The 19,535-nt window shown below is 35.2% G+C and overlaps 1 protein-coding gene across 1 annotated transcript in view; it reads left to right on the top strand.

Moving 5' to 3' along the window:
• Nucleotides 1-19,535, top strand: part of HECW2 (HECT, C2 and WW domain containing E3 ubiquitin protein ligase 2) — a 217,615-nt gene that overhangs the window by 136,071 nt on the left and 62,009 nt on the right. Inside the window, exons 16-17 of the mRNA XM_090282068.1 lie at nucleotides 841-937; nucleotides 17,205-17,288. Of these exons, the coding sequence (XP_090138194.1) occupies nucleotides 841-937; nucleotides 17,205-17,288 (181 nt within the window). The remainder of the gene's footprint in view (nucleotides 1-840; nucleotides 938-17,204; nucleotides 17,289-19,535) is intronic.

Genomic DNA, 19,535 nt, shown 5'->3' with positions numbered 1-19,535 from the left:
CAGCAAATGTCTAGAGAATTGTATTTCTTTTGTATCATCGCTGGTTAGTTTAAGTAAGGCATGTTTCTTGATCATAATTATGAATGAACCCAAGAGTGACTGAACTAGAATTTCTAATGTTTGAGAATTCAGACACTCAGTTCTGTGGTTTAAATATATCTATATTTCTGATTGTAAATAAATATATTCAAGATGAATTTAGTTTTGACAAAAGAGGTATTAAAAGAACACTTAATAAATTCTAAGTAACTTTTTAAATTAGGCAGCCTTGGCTAAGAAAGAAGTTTGTTCTTTTAACATATTATGTAAACATAGTTGGTAATGCTGATTGTGTTATAGCTGTGGATGTAGTTGGTTTGGTAAAGAGCTATGTGTGGCTTCATGGCATTTATTTCCACATAGAATCTGAAAATGGTTTCTCCACTGCATTTTGGTAGTAGTTATTGCTGGTGACTATTGCATTTTGGTGACTTGTTCTGCCTTTTTACCTCTCTGCGTGGCTGATATGTAATCAGAAGATAGTTTTCCATCTAACAGTTACTTATGAAGTTTATTTTGGTAAGCAGTAACTTAAATTATCAATAGCTAAATCTTCGTGATCTCATCTTGCAATTTGATGACAAACGTGGCTCATCAAATGAGTTTAATGAGTGCTAAGTACGTCCAATACTCATGTAACAGGACAGACACAAATTGGAATTTAAGTACCTGTAGAGGCTCCAAACTTTGAGGACCAGGAATATTAACCAGAAAAACAGATTTTTTTTAAAGTTTGGATTTATATGCATAAAACTAATAACAGATTTTTTAAAAATGGTGTTATATTTTCTGATTTTTCAGCTTATAATGACAAGATTGTTGCATTTCTGCGCCAACCCAATATCTTTGAAATTCTACAGGAACGTCAACCTGATCTTACCAGGAATCACTCACTCAGGTAACCATAATATGGGTATTTGGTTTAATTTGCATATGCCTGAACTTTTAAATCTTCAGTATCAGTGATAATCATCTTGGAAATTTATCTTTCTTTCTGGCATTCTGAACAAAGGCATCTTGTGGACAAACACTTTATGTCATCAACACCAGGGCATTATAGTTCTGGCTTTTCTCTATTAAGTACAAGGGTTGAATAAAATTGACTAAAGAACCTAGAACCTTCTTTAAAGAATATTTAAAAGAAACAAAAATTCACAGCCAAGGATGCATTCTAGATGTGCAGATTATAATGAAAATAGTAAGACACTAACCTTTTTGAGTACCTTGAGTAAACAAAGGTAACATAGAGTTTATTGAACTGAGATTTATAAAATCCTCGACTTGGTATTCACATTTTTCCATTATAAAAACACAGTGGAACCCTAGGAGGGAATCTGATACTGTCTACAGTCCGGCATTCCCCTGCATGAACACTTTCTTCTAAACAACAAGTCTTCAATGCCTCATGCTTCCAGCCCAGTTTTACTTTCCTGAAAACATGTTGTTCCTTCTCCCTGGCAAGATTTTCTCTTCTTCTGTGGTGAGCAAGAAAGATTTTGCCTTTAAAATCAATGTAAGCTGCGCCTCCGTGAAGCCATTCAGCTTCACTGTGCAAACTCCCTCTCACGACTTAGGCGATTTCTCATCTTCATTGTGGAGATGGAAAAAGTGCGAGCTGATACTGAAAATCGACCATAACTCAAAGCCCATTTGGTTTATATGCCACATATACTGCTAGAAATATGTTTGCCCAGTGGTGCTGTCCTGACCCACAGCTGTGATTCTCAAATACTTCCCTACTTGGTCCTGCCAAATTGGTTTCATCAGGAAAATCCAGGGAGTTCCGTAACGTGCAGATCACCCCCAGCCCGCATCCCTTTTCTGAATTTACACCCCCTATTCTTCCATGCCCTGCCCATAAATTTAATTCAGGAGGTCTGGGGTAGAGCTCAAGCATTTAATTTTTAAAAACCTCTCTGTATAATTTCAGTGGCACAGCCAGGTTTATTTAATAAGCTCTGCTGTAGACACTAATTTGATAATTAATTGTGTAATATAGCAAATCGTCTTTTGTACTATTTTGGTTGTATGACTTTTGTGCTTTACTTAGACTTTTTTGAGTCTTTATGCTTTATTGTCTATTAGATTATAAGCTTCATACAAATAGGGATGTTGTTCAGGTCATCATTATTTGAGCATTATTTTATGCACAAATATCTAGAGTGTCACTTTACACATAGTGAATGTATGTGTATGTATGTATACATATATATATATGAAAATAAATTACCAAATATCCTTCTTAGATGTTCTCAGTCTCTTTTTTATTGAGGTATAATTGACATACAACATTATATTAGTTTCAGATATAATGATTTGATATTTAATATACTGCAAAATGATCACCACAATAAGTTTAGTTAACATCTGTCACTATACATAGTTATAGATTTTTTTTTCTTGTGATGAGAGCTTTAAGACCTACTCTCTTAGCAGTGTTCAAATATGCAACACAGTATCATTAACCATAGCAACGATTTTCAACCAGTATGTCCCAAGAATTTTTAAAACATACAATACGTAACTGTTTAGTCAGGGGCACTGACCTCTTTTCCCTTAGATTGTAAAATAAAAAATGACAACAGCCAATACAGCAATAGCCCTTTGGTATGAATGAATCAAAATTACACCTAGTTTTTTGTCAGGTCAGCAAAAAATATGATATATTTTAGTAATTATAATAGTTTATGTGTGTCATGTGATAAAAAAAGGTTGAAAACTGCTGAACTATAGTCACATTCCCATTACTTATCTTATAACTGGAAGTTTGTACCTTTTGACTCCTTTCACTCCACCCACCTCCTATCAGTCTCAGATCTTTAAAGTTGTCATTACCTTCTAAAGTTCAAGCATGAGCCTACAGTTGTTGCCTATACAGAAATCCCAGTTTCACGTTGGTTGACATCTAACTCAAGTCTCAGTGCTTTCTTCCCCAACTTGACAAGAATTCTGTTCTAAATCACAAAAATTTATAAAAATTATACAAGTTATCATTTTGAACATATGTATATTATGACATCCACTAGAGAATCTTGTGTTCTAGTTATTAAAACTGCAGAAATGAGTTCTTCAGTTGTCTAATAAGAGATCTTACAGATTCTGGGCCACAACACAAAAGGAACAAGCAAACAAAATCCCTCCTCTTTTGCTAATTACAAAATAAAGAGAACTCTATTTTTGCTTTTTTCTATCAGCTCCAACCATACACACACACACACACACACACTCTTCTTTCTACTCTGTGTCTGTTCTTCTGACAGTACTCCATTCTCCACACAAAAGAACAAGAAAGCAGAAATTCAAGAAGTGTTTCACTTTTGCTCTGCTCTCCACATTATTATTTTCACCACTTTAATATATCCTCAGATCTCCTATATCAGAGAAATCAGATGATTTAATCTACCTGAACAGGGCATCTAACATTATTATTCTTGACAGACTTGACAGAACTTTAACAGATCCTAAGGTAGATCTCATATTGTAAATCAATTGCTAAAACATTATTTGATAGGTTTAAGTAAATTTTCATCTTACTTTTGGAACAAGTTTTCATTTACACTTTCTCAAACTGTTTACAGAATTTGACCATAAAAGGCATATGCAGCCCATGATAAGTAGAAGGAAGCAGGAACTTAAAGCAATGAGATAATAATGCTGTTGCTCTTATACAGAGTGTGTATCACAGTGCACTTCTTTTTTTCTGAAAAGTTTTTGGTAGGTAAGCATTTTGCTTATCATAACAACATAATGGGGAAGTTTGTCTATCTAAGAGAACATTCTGTTTCATATAGTTAAAAACTGCATTGTAAGAAGCATTCCCACAGATGCAAGTGTGGGCAGCCAGCTGGGGTTCTTCAGTCTCGTGTTTCGATGATATTTGTGATAAGGGATTCACGCGTGGAAGAGAAGCACTGAGTAGTTGTGTATCAGAGGTAACTGTGAACCTTATAGTCACTTCCCGAGCAAGGGTTCCCAATACCAGCATAGCTCTGTGTACATTCTTCCTCATCTGTGGCACAGCCACTTGAAAGAACTATCCCTCCTTGTTTTCTCCATAATATAATGAGGAAAAGTGTTAGCCCTTGGGAAATTCAAGTAGATACACCTCTTAACTTTGTCTTTCCTGTTTTGCTTATCATTCCTCCTAAACTAGAAGAGAGCAAGCAGTTTATGTGGTTTGTATCTATATATAGTTCCTCTTCCTGGACTCCACCCGTGTAGCTTCCCTGTGCAATGGCTGTGGTTTTCATGCAATGTGACATGGCTTTTGCTTGCAACCTCTGTGTTTAAATCACTACTCCATCTAACTTCATCTATTACGCAAAGGTGTATGCTAAAAAGTCCTTCTGTCTTCTTCTTTTTAATCTCAGAAGAGGTTAATTTCCTCAGAAAAATCACCATCCAGAAGTCAGTACCACCTCCATCAAATGAGTAGCATGCCTGCTGGATTCCTATATGTTACTACTGGCTCTCATTGAAAGACAGTAGCCATACTAAGAAGTTTTTTGTATGTGGTGACACTAACATAAAAGTTGAAATAAAATGTAATTTTACTGGAGGCAAACATTTATTAAGAAAACACAACCCTTTAACAATATTCTATAGGTGAATGTAATGCATACTGGTTTAAGAACATTTTTGGTATTGGTATTTGTACAGCATTGCATTATCAACAAGGATCTGGGTGTGGTAACACTGAATTAAGAGTTGAGAATTTCACCTTTTGTGTGATTATTAGGTCCAGCCAGTCAGTCTGCTCCCTACTAGTCTAGCTGTCCCCAGGCATCAGTGACAATTATTTTGGGCTGCAGGGTGATTCCTCCTTTACTGCTTCCTAAATAAGTTCATTTGCCATGAGGATATGATCTGTGATACTTTTTTTTTTTTTTTTTTTTTTTTTTTGGTAAATGTATCCATTCCAGTTGTGTGTCCTTAGTAAATTAGTAACTTGGAAGTCAAGAACTTGTGAGCCACAGAAGACAAATGAATACATGTCTCAGGGTCCACCAGAATAGAAACAAACAGACTATGAACTTCTACCATTCTATTTCAAACACCCTGCAATTTTGTTATTTCTCAATTATACTCTTAATTTATCTTTCATTTTAAAAATAGCACATGCCATTGTGAAATTTTCAAACACTACAGAATTTTATGTAATGGAAAAATAAAAGTTTCCAAAAGCTGGTTTTCCTAAACAAATCCCAGTGTTCAAAATATCTAACCTATTTCTTTTTTGGTTTCCTAGCAAATGTATTTTTCTACACTTAATAGTGTACTGGAAATATTAATCCCAGCTAACATCCAAGCTACATGGTCAAATAGCATAAATTTACTTTTGCTGATCCTTATGCATTTTCCTGTTAAGGCCTGCCTACCTCTCTCTCCTGGTCTTCTAATTTGTTTACTGCTCAGATGTCTGGAACCAACATGACTAACTTTTGATCTTTGTTGTACCAAATTTACATAACAGAAATTCTGTATTGAAACTATTATTTTTCTGTGAGCCATTCACATAAGCATATTATTGAATTCTTTTAAACCACCTGATTAAAAGTTGCAGCCAAATCTTAATGGCTCTTAGGAAGTAGAATATAGATCATAAAAGTTCAGGTTTGGGGTCAGATAGACTTAGTTTGAATTCTAGCTCTGCAATTTACTTGCCAAGTGACATTTAATCAAGCATTTAACCCCTCCAAGTTGCAGTTTCCTCATCTGTAAGACAGAAATAGGAGTTTCTAACTTGCCAGGGTCCTTTTGAAGATTAAATGAGATAATTTACTTAAAGCCCTTGGTACTGTGTAAACAGTAGCAAGCATACGACAGATTTAAATTAATATTACTTTAGTAGTCTCTTCTTGCTTATTGCATCACAAAGACTCAGTTTTAAGTAATTTGCCTGTAAATTTATTCTGATTCTCAAAGCCACTGTACCTGAAATTGATCATATGTATAAATGGAAACATATGATTCTGTGGATTTTGTTAAAATACAGGAAGAGTCTTTTGAGTTCCATGATTAGCTTCTGTATAGGAAGGCTTTCTGATGTTGTACTTATGTTGTTTCCTACAGAACCTTTGCTCAAAAATCTTTTACATGTATAAGTTGAAACCAGCCTTGATCCTTCCATGCCTACATGGAAGACTGAGCCTCCGGCTCAAGGTTCAGCAGAAGTTACTGAGAATCAAAAAACATCATGGCGATATTATTGAGATAACATTTCAAAAGCCTTCCAAAGGTATATTAAAACTACACAGGCCACCAATCTTATAGATTTAATGAGAGATTTGGGATTTTGCTACATAGGATGGTAAGGAGCACAGATTCTTAGACCTTGTCATCTATTCTATGACTTCTGCAAAAGGAATAATTGCTATTTATGTTTTCTTAATGGACATGCTAATTTATAATTGTATATAGGCTTTTGACCTTCCAGTCAGGGCACATCAGAGAAGGAAAACTCTGACTCCAAAAAACCTCCGCTGCCTTGCGGCATACCTCTTCAGGGGAAAGGCTAAGGGAGTAAACCCCGACAGAAAATCCGGAGCCGGAGTCCCTAAGGCGGTTTGACGTTGTAGTCAACACCGGCAACTCCTGCGGCGCACCTGAAGCCAAGCTGTATTGACTCCGTCTTTCCCTTGGATCCTTCAGCTGCGAAGAGGGGGGGGGGTCTGCTGCATGGGCAACAGCAGACCCTCCATATCACCCTGCCCAGGCTCTGTAGCTTCAGCTTCACTGGAGAGGACACTCCAGCATCATCGCAAGATGTCGATTCAACACGGGAGGAGACAGATACCGTGTCACTCCCGAGTCGGACTGCACAACCATTCTCGGCGGTGCAGATAGACTCTTAAGAAGCTACACCATCGTCTCTCGAGACGGACGGCTGCCGACATACGACATACGACATACGACATAGGCTTTTGACATATACTGGTTTATAATGTATATATCTAGTTTCCACAATTTCCAGGCATGGAATCTCATTACTATTAACTAGATAGTCAATCACTTAAGATGAAAAAAGACCCAAAAGAATAATGCTCACAGCCAAAATTAGTTTAGATTATTTTAAAGTATCACATCAAGGTATTTGTTAAATCATTTACCCATAAATATACAATAGTTCCCTAATATAACTTTGAAAATTTTCCCAATTTATACTCCTCCACTGAATGTTTCTCCAAAGCATTGTGTTTTCTTGCTAACAGATAGTTCAGTCAGTGTTTGCAAACCATTATCTTGCATGAAGAATAACCATATTTTAGGCGTGTCTGTTCCACTGTTGATTTTTGCTGTATTCTGTTGCATTTATCAAGAAAACAGTTCAGCAAAATGTCATCTCTCTTTAGCACCTCATTAGAAATGGAGTCTGTGTGGACACAAGAAAATTATCAGTGTTGAATCGAGCCTCAATGTTTTCCTCAAACCCATAATAATAATAATCCATTCCAAAATGCATTATCATTGATAGTAGTACAAAGTAGTTTTTAATGGAGTCTTTTTACATATGTTCAGATAAATTGGGAAGTTATTAGTGAATCAGTAGCATTTCTTAGAAAGCAAGCAAAATATGCATTCCCTCTATGTTAATTTGTGTTTCTCAATGGTTTTAAATAGCCATGGAAACTGTCTTCAGAAAAATAAACTAAGTTAAAATTAAAATCTCCTTGTTTTATACACATCATCCTACATACAAACGGATACTATGAATGCATCCCATTGAAAAAGTCATTACTATCAGTTCCTTGGGTCACGTTTTACTGAAAACATTCTTGCAGACCCATAAGAGTATCATTGTATTAAAAATCATGAGCCTTAGGTCTCTGAATTTTATAGTAATTTATGATAGAAATGGTATTGTACTACCATCTGTGCTTAAAATGTTTAAAAATATCTTGTATTTTCTATATTTATTCTTACACGTTTATGTTCCAAATCAAGTGCAAGCTACATGAAGTCAAGGTCAACATCTTACTCATCTTTTTAGTCCTTATAGGACCTCGCATCTTATATTTCATAGAGTGCATATTGCATATTTGGTAAGCCAATCAATTTTATAGGCTCTTAAGTCCCATATTTATATAGCTATTTAACCCAACGGTCAAGTAATTACATTCCCATTATGCAGAAACACATAAAGATATAGAACCCATCTTTTTAATACAACCATTTATGTATCTGTATATTCTAATGTGTCATTTTAGATCTCAGGAAATGATAGCATAACAATTTATTTTGAAAACTTGGCTAATTTTTCAGCATACAACATTATTATTATTATTTTGTTTTATTTCTTTTTAAAATCACTTTTTAGTTTTCATTTACAGTTGACATACAGTATTATATTAGTTTCAGGTGTGCACCTTAGTGATTAGGCATTATATAAGTTACTAAGTGATCATACCCATGGACACCATACACAGGTATTACAATATTACTGACTACACTCTCCATGCTGTACTTTTACATCCCTGTGACTATTCTGTAACTTAATCCCTTCACCTTTTTCACGCAACCCCTCAAACCCATCCCATCTGGCAGCCATCAAAATGTTCTCCATATATGAGTCTGTTTCTGTTCTGCTTGTTTCTTTTGCTTCTTAGATTCAATTGTTGATAGATATGTATTTATTGCCATTCTCAAAATTTTAATCTTTTTGTTTTTCTTTTCTCTCTCTTTTAAAAAAAAGTATTTATTTTTAGAGAGAGGGGAAGGGAGGGAGAAAGAGAGGGAGAGAAACATTAATGTGCAGTGGAAACATCAATTGGTTGCCTCCTGCACACCCCCAGCCAGGGACCTGGCCCACAACCTAGGCATGAGCCCTGACTGGAACCAAACCAGCAACCTTTCACTTTGTGGGACAATGCTCACCTCACTGAGCCACACCAGTCAGGGCGTTTTCTTCCTCTTAAAGAAGTCCCTTTAACATTTCACGTAATACTGGTGTGGTGGTGACGAACTCCTTTAGATTTTTCTTGTCTGGGAAGCTCTTGATCTGTCTGATTCTAGATTTTAGCTTTGCTGGGTAGAGTAATCTTGGTTTAAGGTCCTTGCTTTTCATCACTTTCAATATTTCTTGCAAATTCCTTCTGACCTGAAATGTTTCTGTTCAGAAATCAACTGACAGTCTTATGGGAGCTCCCTTGTAGGTAACTAACCGCTTTTATTTTGCTGCTTTTTTGATTCTTCCTCTGTCTTTTGAAAAATGAATAAATGATTACGAGGCCTATCTAATAATTCACACAGTTATTGAGTACTATCATGAAATAGGTTCCATGCTAAGTATTTTATTTGCATTCATTAATTTAAATCTTCCCACAACCCTTTGAGACAAGTACTATAACTATGCTTGTTTCAAAATGAGGAAACCAGCAAAGAGAGTTAAGTAGCTCTATTTTTTCATTTTAATTGTACTTTACATTCAATATTATTTTGTATTAGTTTTAGGTGTACAGCTTACTGGTTAGACAATCATATACAAAATGTTCCCCCTGATATTTCCAGTACCCACTTGGCACAGTACATAGTTATTACAAAATTAATGACTATATTCCCCATTCTGTACTTTACATTCCAGTGACTATTTTATAACTATCAATCTGTATTTCTTAATCCCTTCACCTTTTTCACCTATTCCTCCAACTTCCCTCCCCTCCAGCAACCATCAGTCTGCTCTCTGTCTCTGTGAGTCTGTTTCTATTTCGTTTGTTCATTATGTTGTTCTTAGAATCCATATATAGATGAAATATTATGGTGTTTGTCTTTCTCTGACTGACTGGCTTACTTAACTTAGCATAATATCCTCTAGGCCCGTCCATGCTGTTGCAAATGGTAAGATTTCATTCTTTTTTATGGCTGAGTAATATTCTATTGTATATATGGACTACCTCTTCTTTATCCACTTCTCTATTAATGGGCACTTGGGTTGTTTCCATTGCTTGGCTATTGTAAATAATGCTGCAATGAAGACAGGGAAGCATATATTCTTTCAAATTAGTGTTTTGGGTTTCTCTGGATATACAGTAGTCCCTCTCTATATCGTGGTTCCCTTATTGCAGCCTCACTGTATCACAAAATTTTTTAAAATATATTTGATTATTTATTGCGGATTTTTCGCTATATCGCGGGATTTTGTGGTACTGTATATGTATGTTAAAGTTACGTAGCTTTAAGAGTGTAGAATAAATGTAAGATTCCTACTTCACAGAGGGTCTAGAATGTAATACCCATGATAAGTGAGGGGATACTATATACCCAAACATGGGATTGCTGGGTCATAAGACTTTTCACAGTGGGTGCATGAATCTGCATTCCCACCAACAGGGCATGAGGGTTCCCTTTTCTCCACATCCTCTCCAACAGTTGTTATTTGTTGACTTATTGATGATAGCCATTCTGACAGCTGTGAGATAATATCTGATCGTGATCTTTAAAACAAAAATTTTTTTGCTTTGTAAAGTTAGAAAATGGTTTTATGTTTTTAAATTTTTATTGTATTTTTCCATTACCATTTAAACCCCTTAAGACCCTCTCTGTCCCCTGCAGTCACCACACTGTTGTCCGTGTCCTAGAGTCCTTTTTCCTTTTTTCTTGATACCTCCACCCCTAACCTCCCCCACCAATAGCTGCCATCTCACTCTCTCTGAGTCTGTCTCTGTTTTGCTTGTTAGTTCAGTTTGTTTATTAGATTCCACATATAAGTGAAATCATATGGTATTTGCTTTTCTCTGACTGGCTTATTTCACTTAGCATAATGTTGTCCAGGTCCATCCATGCTGTTACAAAGGATAAAACTTTCTTCTTTTTTACAGCTGAGTAGTATTCCATTGTGTGAATGTCCCATAGTTGTTTTATCCACACACCTACAGGTGGACGCTTTGGCTGCTTCCATATCTTGGTGATTTGTAGATAATGCTGCAATGAACATAAGGGTGCTGATGTCCTTTCGAACTAGTGTTTTAGATTTCTTCAGATATATTCCATAAGTAGAATTTCTGGGTCAAAAGGCAGATCCATTTTTAATTTTTTGAGGTATATCCATACTGCATCCCACAGTGGCTGCACCAGTCTGCATTCCCACCAACAGTGCAAAAGGGTTTTCCTTTCTCCACATTCTTTCCAGCACAAGATGTTTGTTGATTTATTGATGATAGCCATTCTGACAGGTGTGAAATGATATCCCATTGTGATTTTAATTTGCTTTTCTCTGATGATGAGTCATATTAAGCATCTTTTCATATGTCTATTGACCATCTGTATGTCCTCTTTGAAGAAGTGTCTATTCAGGCCTTTGCCCATTTTTTAAATTGGGTTCTTTGGTCTTTTTGGTGTTGAAGTTTTGTAAGTTCTTTATAAATTTTGGATGTTAACTCCTTATCAGATGTATTGGCAAATATGCTCTCCCATTCCATGGGTTGTCCTTTTATTTTGTTGATGGTCTCTTTTGCTGTGCAAAACCTTTTTAGTTTGTTGTAGTGCTATTTGTTTATTGTTTTCTTTTGTTTCCCTTGCTCAAGGAGATATATCAGGGAATAAAATATTGCTTAGATTAATATCCGAGATGTTACTATCTGTGTGTTCCTCTGGGAGTTTTATGGTTTTGAGTCTTAATTTAAGTCTTTAATCCATTTTAAGTTTATTCTTGTATATGGTGTAAGAAGGTAGTCTAGTTTCAATTTTTTTTCATTATCTGTCCATTTTTCCCAACATTATTTTTTGAATAGACTGTATATCCTTGCCTCCTTTATTATATATTAATTGACCATATAGGATTTATTTCTGGGTTCTTCATTCTATTCCATTGATCTGTGTGTCTGTTTTTATGCTAATACTGTGCTATTTTGATTACTATGGCATTGTAATATTGTTGGATAGTGGGTAACATGATACCTCCAACTTTGTCTTTCTCAAGATTGCTGTGGCTATTAGGGGTCTTCTGTGGTTCCATATAAATTTTGGCTGATTTGTTTTAGTTCTGTGAAAAATGTGATTGATATTTTGATAGGAATTGCATTGAGTCTATAGGTTGCTTTGGGTAGTATGGACATTTTAACTATGTTAATTCTTTTTATCCATGAGCACAATGTTTGCTCCTATTTATTGGTATCTTCAATTACTTTCTTCAGTGTCTTATAATTTTTTGAATATAGGTCATTCTCCTTGGTTAAATTTATTCCTAGGTATTTTTGCTGCAATTATAAATGGTGTTATTTTCTAAGTTTCCCTGTTTGATTCTTCTAAGTAGCTCTTTTAATTCTTATTGAGGAACTGATTGATATCCACTTACAACAAACTTTTGCCCTTAAACTTATAACTAGTTAATGTCACTTCTATGTGTCCATAGGTATCCTGTGACCATAATGGACCACTTTTTCCAAATCTAGCCTGTAAAATGGGAAGTAGAAAGAAAAGTTGACCTTTTAACTGCTTGGCTCTATACTTCAAGTCAGGTCATATCCCGTGACTGCAATAAAGTGTGTGGATAAATAATCAGTACTAACTTTCCTTTCTTGACACTACACCATAGAGGGGTCATGGAGATTTCTCTAAAATTGCCCTAGGGGAGTTTTTAAAAACAAATGCATTTTTGAACTGTGTCTGCAGGAACCATGTGTATGCAGAGTCTGCAGTTCAGAGTTTTGTGGTTTAGATGCATTGCAGCTTCTGATTGCTTTTGATCACGTGCCCTTGTTTAACTTCAACAAAATGTTGGTTGGTTTTGATGAGAGAATTTTCTGTGGGAATTCCGGTCTTGAGACTATGTTTATTGTCCTCAAATGATCTTCTGTTAGGGTTTATCTTCTGGGGTGATTCTGTGTGCTGGAGGAAGTGGTTACAGAAGTTTAAATATTCTGGGCATCTGAGAGACAACAGTAGCCAGCGACTTACTCATGAGGCTGTCTCTGTACAGTTTAGCCTCTTTTAACAGTTGTGAGTTTGTTTGTTTGTTTTAAAGAAATCACTTCTTTACCTGTCTTTGCACTTCCCTCAGTGGGTTCTGTTTTAGTTAATAATCTGATGTCAGCACTCTGAGTCTCTTTTTCTCTGCCAGAACACAAAAATGATGGCAAGATAGTTCCTTCCAAACACCAAGTGGACTCAGGGAAATTTGTTATGAGCCAAATCTGTTATTTTGGCAGTAACTGATCCTGTGCCTGGTTTGTATTTTACTGAGCGCTCCTGTGTGCATAGCACAGTGGTAGGTACTTCGGGAACACAAAGGGAAAGGAGGAAGGAAGGGCTTTGCTCTCAAGAAACTCATGGTTGAAAAGGAACTAAAATTGTCACTGAGTGGCCCTGTGAGAAAGTCTGATAGCGGAAGTGCTGGAATGTGCTCCAAAGGGCGCAGAGAGAGAAGCTTATCCATGCAGAGAGGGTCAAGTGACAAAATGTCATTTGAATATAATCTTCATCCTCATTATAAGCCACTAAAATTTAATAGAATTATAGAATTTCTTCATTAAGGTGAAGGCAGTAAAGAAAGAAATTGGAGAACTGCTACAGATTCCTTCTAAATCTATAAATTTATAAAATAAAATTGGATAAATATATTAATGTAACTTTGAAATGTCCCCCTGACAAGAGTCATATGTATCTTTAACAATATTTCTCAAACTTCCTTTGATTTCAGACACTGAGTGAACTCATGGAAATTTGTTAGGAGCCAAATCTCTCGTTTTCCATTCTAAAAGGAAAAGAAATATTGCAGATCCACAATGTTGACTTTAACCACTTTTATGTGAATGAAACATAAAAGTGTGTGAATGTAAAATATGCATGACCTTTTTGTCCTTACAGTTTTTGTAAACTATAAAACCAAAAGACATATAAATTAAGAGCTTAAAAAACCTATAACATTTAAATTAATGATATTAATGTGAGAAGATATTTTTCTCTCAGAGGCCAAATCACCAACATTGAGACCATTGTCCGTGGAAAGACACATTTGTGCTTTTTGTTTCAGTTGTTTGACTCAATTGTTTTGATTTTACATCTAATGGTCCATCACACATCGGCATCATTGTAATCAGCATTTTGCCTTCTTAACAAATTGCTTAATTTTGTCTATTGATTCATTGCTTTGATGAGCCAATTAATTTGCTAGTGCACATCTAAATACAATCCTGAAGAGAAAATATGTCATGAAATGTACCCTGTGATTATTCTACCACTACTTTTCTATTTGTAAACAATTATAAAACTTTTGTTCTTAGAATGAATCATGACATCTTTTATGCTTATTTAGTACAAATGTCTAATTTACTTTTCGAGCCCATTTATTTTGTTTTCACTTTAGCCTATGGCAACTTAGATCCACATTACTTAGTCTTACTTCATCACTGTCATTATGCAAATTAATACTACCAAAGCAAAGTTTTGTGTTTTGAATTGGTGAAAGAATTGTGCGTGAGTAGCAGACAAGAATTGTTGTCATCATATTTAACATTAAGGCCCCTGCCAAAGACAGAAGGGCCTGGCACTGATGCTTTGAAGTTTATCTCTGATCACTTGGCACAAACCAACTGTCTTGTAAATGCAAACATGGGAGCCAAAATCACGTGGCAATAAATGTCAACCAGATTATCTAAAATGTGCTTATCTCATTATTAGCAACTTTGATCATCAAAGTGAAAACAATTTTTTTTAGTTCTCCCACAACTCAAGATTTTGTCTGTAGACAAGGATACCAGTTTGAGACAGACTGATGTATACAATATTGGGCAAATTACCCTGATAACAAAGAAGTAGTTCCCTTTTCTTTTTTCATTTCTCAGAAAAGATTGGTGACATTTCTGGGTATATCTGCTAGCTTCTCTCTTGTCCTCAGCGTTGACCCATTCTCTTGGCCAATGCCTTCTTTGTTTCTACATTAAAAGACTTTAGGGAGGATTTAATAGAATAGGAGTGGGTGTGAGGCCTAAACAGAGTTTAGCTAAATGAAAGTAACTATTTAAATATTTTCATGAAATACTAGATTTGCCATTGACTTTCTCTCTGCCACTGTGCCACGAATTCTTTGAGAAAGGGACTGTGTATTACCATCTCTTGGATCCCTAGTAGTAGGCACTCAGAAAATGTTTGCTGAAAGAATGAATGAATATCAGCATAAGAAAGTACTTAGTGGTATGATGTACATCAGATGACATTTTCCACTGTCTTGTTCTTGGAATCCTATGACCCATAACTCTTCATTGTGATAAATTAGCTGGCCTGATAGAAAACTAGTCTCAGCCTGCCTCTGCTATGTTCTTGCCTAATGAATCAGACCAGTAACCTTCACTGCTTAAGGGTTAATATCTGGAAAGTGATGAAAATTTTCTCAATTGGCATATTTCCTTTGGCGTCTCTCCTTTCCTTTCCTCTCCTCACCCTGTCATCCTTGTGATTCAGGAAGCTATGATCTTCTCCTTATTCACAGGAAACATACAAGCCACAGTCCAAAGCATGATATCTGTGTCATTACCCCGCCTGTTCTGTGTAACTGCGCTCAAAGAAGTGCAGCATAGTGCTCAGCCTGGTTCCTTTCTGGTTTTGATCTGTTTGCCTGGTTCATTGTAATGATAGACTAAGCAGATAAACTGTGTATTGGAGATAGATTTTGATTCTTCAAGATCAAAGTATATTGTTACTGACCCTTAGAAGAGAACTTCTTTCTTAAGTTATTGTTTATTTTTTCTCCAAGATAACTCTTCTTTAAGTTAGCTTTTATAAACCAACCTTTATATCTCTTATCAAAAAATCTTTCCCCAGATAATGAGCCTCAGTTTTCATCATATGTTTCAGACATGTGATTTTAACACTTCAGGGAAAATATTCTGATTGGTTTGAGCACTCAAACTGAAATAGCTTTAAGCAGAGAGGCTGGCCTTTCTTTTATATATATAGCTATAGGCAATGAAGGCAATACAATAGATTAGTTGCTTCATATGCTGACATATTATGTAAAATGGATCTAGCCTGAAGAAGCCAAGAACTGAACTCTGTTTAATCACTTCTAGCAAGCTACACTGTTGAGGAAAGAATCAGTTGACTTTTCTGTGCATTAGGGAATTTCTCATCTCAACAGTTAAACCTTGCCTTCCACCTCATTGCCTTCAAACCTATAAGCAATTAAGAAGAGAATTTGGAATTTGGAAATATAAAATGCAGTGGAACTTTATGAAAATAGTAAACAGGAAAACAAAATGCTCTATAGATAAGAACTAAATCTAAATAAATACTTGCTATTTTATAGTATACACTAATCCAAATATGTTGTCCTTAGCACTTAAAGTAAAATTGCATATTGTGTTGGCCCTATGTTCCTATCGACTGTAATGCTTTTAGTATCATAGTTTATGTTCTTATTTTTTTTTCCTCATCTCATAAAATATATGGTGTGCTTTGAAATAGCATGGTGTAAATCAGAGGAAGCAACTAGGAAAAATTTTATTAAAACTGTATTCATATAAAGAATTGAAAATAGTAACATGACTCATCAAACAAAAAAAATTGGTGTTACCACATTATCTATAATAAAATAATGGTAGAAATAGCACACATTGTGGTGTTTGATATGTGTTGTATAAGTGTATCTGCATTTACACCGGTGGACACACAATCTGTTTCACCAGCAGAAGTAACTGAAAATGTTACAAATTTTCAGTTGTTTGAAAGAGCGGTATGCTTTTATATTGAGTATATAATGCACAGATGCTATCTCCTTCCAAGTAAGAATGTGCTCATCACCCATAATTTAAAGGTATTCCATCAGGATAAAGGACTATTCCTGCACACTCACTTTTTGGGATAACAAAGAATCAGCCTGAATGACCTAGACTGTTGCTTAGATTCAAGCCCACAACTCAAAGCAAAGACTGAGTTTTATTGTTTGGATTACACTACTACCTGTAGTAGGACCTGAGCAGCAAATGGAAGACAATAAAATAATCTTTTTCCCCACATTAAGACTGGGACATGTTGATGCTTGTGAGGTTGTCCTTGAAGGTGTGAACCATGTCTGTCTTGGATGTGTATTCTTAGGGTATCACACAAGAGCTGCCACATAATTTTGGCCCTCCCAAAATGCCATGATCATTATTTTTTAAATTGATGCCGATAGCACTGTGTTATGTCTTAAAAGTCTACTACATATATTGTGAACTGTTTCTTTGCTTGAATAGGGAGAAGATCCAATTTATCAGAACTGAAGGGACCCCGGGATTGGTGCGTCTTTCAAGTGATGCAGACCTTGTGATGTTGTTGAGGTATGTAACACTAGTTGTTAAACTAGCAAGGCTCTCGTTATCAGATATTACGGAGCACTTCAGAAAATAATATGACAATATTGGTAGCCTAAAAAGGTCTCCTTTATTCTTGAAGACTTGTGGAATGCTCCTGTTGAAGATGTGAATGCTGGTTTAGTGATCATTCATTTCAGATGGCATTTCTTATCACTGAGATGGTTAATTTTGCTTTTACCCTGCTTATAGCAGAAGTGGTATTAGAGAAGGGAGGGGTTTGTAGAGGCCAATGACTGGAGTGTTCCATTCACAGAGGAGAACAGAAGGGTGCACACGGCTTACCCCTTCAGGGCAGAAGAGGTCATGTTTATATTTTCTTTCAAGTGTTTTGCTCAAAATGTGCTTTGTCCTCTTTTGCTGATTCATTACCACTTATTTACTTTATGGTTTTGAGAGTTTACATTTGGGAAATCAGAGCAAGTTGAGATTTGGTCACTGGTACTCATTGCCAACATGATAGCCCTTCATAAAACTGACAGATTATATTTTCTTTGCTGATGGTTAGATCAGCTTTGGTTTTAAATGGTATAGTAGTTTAGAAGGGAAAATAGCAAGTTTTCAAAAGCCTTCTTTATTTTTAATATTATCCTTAAAGGTAGGAGGCCAGAATAAAAGAATGCTTTGCTCTACCCAGTGGTTGGGATACCCCCACCCCTGTAACCTCCATAGAATTAAAGGGCAAGTCATGCTGAGCCATATCAGGCAATGTTTTATTTATCCCAAAGTGCTAGCAACCTCATTCATGTTATTCATAATGATCATGACCCTAACCATTTCTAACTGCCTACTTGGTAGTTGCCATAGTTTAAAAACTAAAGCCAAAAAGTTACTTTTGTTTACTGGGTATTTGGAGCATAATTCAGAGGGGTATATTCACTTTCTACAAGGACTTCATTTCACTTGATTCAGAGTAAGTCCTATGGGACAGGGGGGTTACTTTTCAGTCTAGGAGGTGACCCTTGACTATGGTGTACTGAGCTAGTTAGGAAAACAGCATATAGAATACTAGATGGTCAGGAAGACTCTTGGTCAATTAATATGGAATATGATGTTTCTACCATAGTTTGGTAATAAAATAGTAAGTTTTGTTACAAAACTCTGTCTAGCACATGACTCTTTCATTTCATTCTAGAAATCTAAAGTTTTTCACTTAAACTAAGGAATTCTGCTTCTGGTATTAGTAAAAACAAAAATTATGTCTATTATTCACATGTCCTTAATAAAATAATCTTTAGATGGCATGGTCCTAAATATTTTAGGTTATAGTATAGCTTAGGATATTTGTACTTTGGTAAGCACCACAATTTGCATGCCTTTCTGTGTGTTATGCCTTGGAATTTTTTAAATATTTGAAAATTGATATATGTATATATACAAATACAAAGAGCAAGACTACATTTTCTCCCATTTGGAGAAATAAGCATGTTATCTGAAGTTAATGGACCTTTGAAAAAGCACAAAAAATTCACATATATAATAGTTCTATAATTATTACAATAGAAATGATGTTACTCAGTTCTAGACTTTATTTGGATGATCAAATGTATTTATTATTTTAATAATTGTACATAGTGACACAATGTATTAGATGTGCTTGCTGAATAAATAATACTTAATAATTATTGGAACTTTTAGGGATATCCTATGTTCTTTACTTTCTATTTTACTTTGGAGTTTGAGTCCTTTGAATCAGTGACTATAAACTTAAGCAATGAATTTGTTGCAAATATAGAGGAAGACTCTATGCCTGTTTTTATATGTCATCTATTCCTTAAAAAGGAAAATCACTCCTGGTACAAATGGACTTGATTATCAGCAAGGTGCAATGTAGAGATTATTCAATTCTATATAAACCTATGTAAGGATATTTTCCAACATAAGTATTATAAAACTCAAGAATTTTTAAATAACCTTATTGCATTTGTTATTGATTATTCTACTTCATATATTCTTTCACTAACTCAACTGATGTAAAAAAGGTACCTCTATTGGAGTTCATATCAGAAATGATTAATAAATTTGGCTACATTTGACTTTTTAAATTTACATAATGAAAGACCACATATAAAGATATAAAGAAAGGTAACAGACTAGGAGAATATATTCACAACATATAAAAAGGATATCATGACTTTAAATCAATTTAAAAGAAGAAAGCCCAAAAGAAAAATGAATAAAGACTATAAAAAGGCATTTCATAGAAATTGAAGC

Source organism: Furipterus horrens, unplaced genomic scaffold (genome assembly GCF_987537825.1).
Source record: "Furipterus horrens unplaced genomic scaffold, mFurHor1.1.pri manual_scaffold_1, whole genome shotgun sequence".
In the NCBI taxonomy this organism is placed as follows: Eukaryota; Metazoa; Chordata; class Mammalia; order Chiroptera; family Furipteridae; genus Furipterus; species Furipterus horrens.
The sequence above is the reverse complement of the archived record's forward strand: the minus strand, read 5'-3'. Positions and strand labels throughout refer to the sequence as shown.